This window comes from Ahaetulla prasina, chromosome 1, assembly GCF_028640845.1.
Source record: "Ahaetulla prasina isolate Xishuangbanna chromosome 1, ASM2864084v1, whole genome shotgun sequence".
In the NCBI taxonomy this organism is placed as follows: Eukaryota; Metazoa; Chordata; class Lepidosauria; order Squamata; family Colubridae; genus Ahaetulla; species Ahaetulla prasina.
The window spans coordinates 105,509,348-105,515,353 of NC_080539.1; the positions used below are offsets into that span (position 1 = coordinate 105,509,348).

The 6,006-nt window shown below is 36.8% G+C and overlaps 1 protein-coding gene across 7 annotated transcripts in view; it reads right to left on the minus strand.

Moving 5' to 3' along the window:
* The window catches only part of EYA4 (EYA transcriptional coactivator and phosphatase 4), a 113,140-nt gene extending 107,474 nt beyond the window's left edge, over positions 1-5,666 (minus strand). The window contains exon 1 of one of the 7 annotated variants that reach the window (XM_058171547.1): positions 3,929-4,066. In XM_058171547.1, the coding sequence (XP_058027530.1) occupies positions 3,929-3,945 (17 nt within the window). In that variant the 5' untranslated portion in view covers positions 3,946-4,066. Of the gene's footprint in view, positions 1-3,928; positions 4,067-4,378; positions 4,463-4,560; positions 4,606-5,124 lie in introns of those variants that run through there. The other 6 variants (XM_058171566.1, XM_058171589.1, XM_058171581.1 and 3 more) reach the window with 6 other exon arrangements.
* Between the last annotated feature and the right edge of the window lie 340 nt (positions 5,667-6,006).

Here is a 6,006-nt window from a genome sequence, read left to right on the forward strand (position 1 = left end):
AAAAATACAAATTCTGGCTTTCAGAAACACTATTATATTTGACTTCCATTTATTTTCAGTTGAAGTGAAGTTATATAAATGGTTTACAAAGATAGCAAAGATAATGTAATAGATTGTATTTTGGCTCTTCTGTGTATATCGATATTATTTTTATAGGTATAAAATATGCCACTACTCTAAACTTCCACAAACTATCAATCATATATCCTATATTGCACTGAAATATTATCTAACAATATAATATGCAATTACTATCACTTCAAAAGGTGTAGGTCAAAAAGTCTATTATATATATGTTACTTTTATATACTATTAACTGACCTAAAAACTAATTCATGTTCCTTTTTTTAAATGAAAACTTGTCAAAAATGAAAGGAATTTGTCTTAAGTAACTTTGTAAAGTGCTAAGAATAACTAAATAAAGTTTTCAGAATGTGTTGAAACTAATGTTCCACTGGAAAAGGAATAGGTAAACATTATATACCGCTAAGTAGCAAGGGTCAACTCTTTAACTTGAATAAAATGTCAAAATTAGCATGTAGTCAAATAATAACAATTCAAAAGGTTCTAGATGTCTAAATATTGAAGTTAAATGGAAAATTATTGTTACATTTGGACCCCACTATTAGTCATGGTCTTATCCTGAGGACCTCTTTTGTCCCTCTTGCGTTTTAATATGGGGAGCTGAGGAGAGAGAAAGAATTGCCATAGCTTACTATTCCATCAGAAAATTATGAAGTTGATTTCTTTTGACTGTCATATTTTTGAAGTACAGAAATATCAAGCCCTGGTTAATACAGCTTGATTGGTTGAATAGGCCACAAAGGTTTAGGATCCAGGAATAAACTTGCATAATTTAAAATGCATGCAGAAATATCTAATCTTGTCATTGATGTCCTGAAGCACAGAATTAAAAAAAGGTTATAACCAGTTTTTAAGAAAAATAAATACAAATATATGGTTAGTATCCAGAGTTATCATTAAATCATAATTTCATACAAAACAATAAGATTAAAAAATACTTTAAAAGAACAGATCATAAGAAAATTTGAAGCATCAAAATAAGCTATTATGAATATACTTTAAGCTTAATAGTATTTTAATAATATGCAAAAGTTTCATTCAGCTAAATACCCAGTTTTGGGAAAGTATTCCTGGTAAAAATGTTCTATTTACAGTTAAATTAGAGATCAAATATTCACGAAGTAATTTCTGCTGCTAAACAATTTAATATTGTTGATACTATCCAAAGCAACAAATAATTATATTTATAATCAATATCTTTATGTATTATTCCCAAGATGTAGCCTGAAGTCATGAAGATGTTCATGCCTTTAGTGTACAATATAAAACATTATGCAGAGCTTATTATTACTAATAAACACAGTGTGTCAATAAATGATATTTTATTATGCTTGACATCAAATTTCAAATCATAACTATTTGTCCTTGGCATTATAAGGTTTATACAATAATATTTGTATTAATTCATAATAAAATAATTAATGAAAATGTAAATATATAATATGAAAATATGTAGATTTTATATGTTATTGTATAAAATTTTCTATTCGTCACAGGTCTGCAATGTGAGTTTGGGAAATCAGTTAAGATTTCATTGCACAAAGCAGATAGTTCCACATTGTAGATAATTTATTTTAAACAAATGTTAAGTGGAGGTAAAATTGATTATGAAACAATTGCATTTTACAAAATACCAAGCAAAGATATGTTTTAACAATTTCTTTGCAGTGGAGTCACTTTTCAAAGGAAACTAAAAGCATACAGAATTACATCAAGAAAATAAATTTCAGCTATTCTTTTTGTTTAATTTTAAAATTCTGCTGCCTGCTTTTGTTTAGCAATGGATTTTAAATAATAACTCTTCCATTTATTTCTTTAAGCAGCAATTGAAAATATTTACTACTAGGCAGTACCTAATTTTAGGTTTTAAGTGCTTTAACAGCTCTATGAAATATGATCAGCAGCTGCTATATAAAAGTATGCCGAATAAACTCCTCTTGTAAAAAAAAAAGCCCTCTAAGCAGTTTGGATATCTTCATTTTTAAAGGTTACACCAAAAACTTTATCAAAAATCACTCCAATAAATACCATTATGTCCCAGGTGATATTACCTGAAAATGAGAAGGTAAATATCTAATAAAACTTAACTTTCATATGTAGATTTTCCCTCTTCTGCAAAATAAGCACAGCAGTAGATTTTGTCCATGATTACTTGCAAAATAATTTGGTTCTGCCATTTTCAAATGAATACAATATTGTGGGGGGGAGGGCTATTTGTTATAGTTAAGCTTCTGCACATCTCTCATTTCCATCGGTATTAATGATATTGTGATGCTTTAATATTCACTTTTTAAAATCCCTTTGATAGCAGAACTTCCCTATATCTATCTTTAAAAACAGAGCTTAAAAGCCCATTATTATATTAATAACATTATATAATTATAAATAAGGAGTAAACATGATAGCAAGATGTTAGAATTTTATCAATCCTTTCTTACAGTCAGAACAGGTTCTTACTACACAAAAATTCAAAATTATTATGCCTCATTAGAAAAAAAAAGTATTGATTTAGTACTAGTATTTGTTTATTCATTTATTTACTATTCTATAGTATACCTCACTATAAAGATACTCCCACTACCAATAATGTTTATAACAAAGCTATAAGCACATAGTTTTTATTTTACAATAAGGATACCTTAAAAAACACTGCCACAAACAAAACAAAATATTGGTAATTGATGGGATACTGCTTAATAAAAAATCCTATACTAAACAAAAATGCCAAGCATTTTAAAAACACAAACTGGATGAAATTAAGAAATATATCTGCATTCTTAATGAAACTACTGGAATGAAATATGGTACATTCACATATTTGTATCATGATTCTGAACATAATGCTGATAGATTAAAGAAAAAACAAACAGTGTTTGGATCTCTAGTTCCGTAATCGCAAACGCCTGGCCAAAAAATGAAGGATATACAAAAGTTTCAAATGCAGAGAAACCTATGTATGTTTTACCTGGATTCAAACCAACCTAATACATTCATTTATGAAAACTAATCATTTAATCAATGTATCTCTTAATATCCTAATGTAGAGTTAATTTTATATTCCAAAAGGAATAATTATGTTGCTTGCTGTCCGTTAGTCAACCCTAGCTCATTCTAACCATGCAGATATAAAAACAGGAATAGATCAGTTTTATGTCAGGCTTTACTAACAATAATTTTCTGTCAGGTGGATAAAATCCCCATCAATAATTGTCTTTGGAAAGTAAAAACTTTGTATGCCAATGTCACTGCATAATGAAATAGTTGCAAGTTGAAGAGCAACATACAATAGCCCTAATAACAAATAAGATAGCTTGGATGATTTAAATTTGTTACTATTTAGCTGCATCATTTTCACAGAATGCTAAATTTGAGATGGTCCAGAACATACTATTTTGTCATAAAGCCCACATTCTTTCTTCCTTTCCTGTACCAAAGCTTCTAAATGAGAAGGCAACATCAATTAATGGCTAAAGCCCATGGGGCTGAATATAAAATAACTATTACTTCAAGGAGGACCAGCCACAAAAAAAGTCTTCCACGTGGTAGTATTTTAAGATCAAAACACAACTCATTGACTGTATAATGTTCATTGCACCTCACTCACCTGATCTACAAAGTCAATTCCTCCTTTGCTCAGAATAATTTTAAGAATGGAGGGAGTTCACTAAGTGTTTTGTAGCTGTAAGGTTAAATCCGCTCATAAACATTTGTTTTTTTTAAAAAAACCTATACACAAACAATGCAGGTGGAGCAGCTTACACCCCATTTCTTTTTTTTTTTATTTCCTATGTTATTCGAACTCTAAAAACAAACTTCCTCATTAAGCCCTGCATGCCAAACTTACTTCTTCAGAATAAACATGAAGACAGACCGGAAAGTTCCAGGTTTTCAATGCAACAAAGTAAGGTACGATTTAGCTTCAACATTTATAATCCAAGTTAGGGGAGAAAAAGAAAAACCCGACTCATTCCCAAAAAGGCTGGCACAGAGTTTCTCCAATTGAAAATACAAGAAATAATAATAATAAAAAAACATAACACCCCCCCCCACTCAGAGTTTGGGAGATTTTTCACAATTTTCCCCCCGCGTCCCCCACTTCAACCCACCCCACCCCAACGACAGCGACGATTCCCTGCCGAAACGCCAACTCCGTCCCGGTTTGAAGCAAGTCCAGTCGAGCCAGTGAAGAAGCACAACCGCTAGAAAAACAAGCGACCTTTGGAAACAGAAGCCGAAAAGCGGAGGAGGAACCCAACCCCGGGGCGTCAAAAGCGGCCGTCTGAATTTCTCTTACCGGTTATGTCACGTTTTGTTATTCTAGCGACTCTAAGCGACGGGAGGAGGCAAAGAAACCCGAGATTGGGGTGGGAGGGGGGGAGACGGCCGAATTGGGAATTCTGGCCAAAAGAGCCGAGGCGAACTTTTCTCCAATGCGGCGTTTCGTTCCGAAGAGGCCTTACTTACTTACTTACTTACTTACTTACTCCGAGGCGATATCCTCGGTCCACTGAGAAGGTGGGGGGGGGGCAGGCACCGGGGCGGCAACCCGAGCGCTCCTCGAGCCCGCGACAACAAACCCCCCCCCCTTCCAAACAGAGCCGCCCCTCTGAGGAAAAGTTCGCGTGGTTGTTTTTGTTTTTTCCCCTCCCCTCGAGACCCAAACACAGGCACACGCGCGCGCGCCCTCTACGCCCAGGTCCCGGGACGCGAAGGACAAAAATGGGGACTTGGGGAGAGCCGCTCGCCGGGCAGCGAAGTCAGGCGCGCTCAGTTTCTAGCCGAGGCCGCCGCTTTCGTTAGCGGCTTTTTCTGTTTCGGTCGCCAACCTTTCGTATCCCGCTTCCCCCCCCCTCCCGCGCGGTGGTTGTTCCCTTAAAGGAAAGCGCGGTTAAAGCCAAGGGACCAAGAGACGCGGATTTCTTCCTACCGGTTTTCGCCGCCGCCAAAAGAAAAGAGGGTTTGGGGGGTGGGGAGCTGGAGGGGAAAAGAGAGAGAGAAACGAAAGAGGAAAAAAAAGGTAAGGGAAATGACCGTACCCACCTTTTCCTTTCTTTTTTCCTTTCTTTTTTCTTTTTTCTTTCCCCTGGCCAGGACTCCTTCGCTCGAATCTTACAAGTTGCTGCTCCTGCTTCCTTTCTGTATTATGTTTATTATTCTCTGCCGGGCTCCAAGACGAAGATCCAGTCGTGAACGACTCTTCATTTATTTTATTTTTTTCTTGGTAAGAGGAGCACCATCCCTCTCCAAGCGATATATTTTCTCTCGCTCCCCCGCCCCGTCTTTCTTCACGCAACAAAGTTACAACGGGACGAAGGGGAAGGGGAAACAAGAAGAGAATTTTTTTTCCTCAACCGCGCGGCCGATTAAAACTTCCAAAAAGAATAAAATAAAAGCAATCCTTAAACTTTCTTGAGGGGTCGCTAGTTTTGCCCCTCGCGCTTTTCGCCCCCTCTCTTTTGGCCCCGTCTTTCCAAAAAGGCCAAAAAAAAGAAGAAGAAGAAGAAGAAGAAAACTCTCCTCTTTGCAAGGGAGTCCCGAGCTCAGATGAAACACCCAGAAATGAGTATCAGGGAAAGGAGAGAGGGGTGGGGGTGGAAAGGGTTTTTTAAAAAACGCGCGCCACGTTGCCTAATATATATATTTTTTTTTGCGAGATGCCTTTCCTCCGTTGTTGGGGGGTTTTTTAGGGTTGTTTTTTTTTTTTTGCACTTGTGCAGCGACTTGTTGCGAGTTCGGGAGCGGTGCTCCCCGAAGTAGCAGAAGGTCGGCGCGTGCGTGTCTAGTGTGCGAGGTGAGGGCGGGAGGAGCGGTGTTTACAGCTGACGGCCGCCGCTTTCTCATTGGCTGCTTTTTCGCGTGAGGTAATTGGTCGATGACGGGGCGCGGGAGGGAATCGGCACGTGGATGGATGTTGGCCCCGGG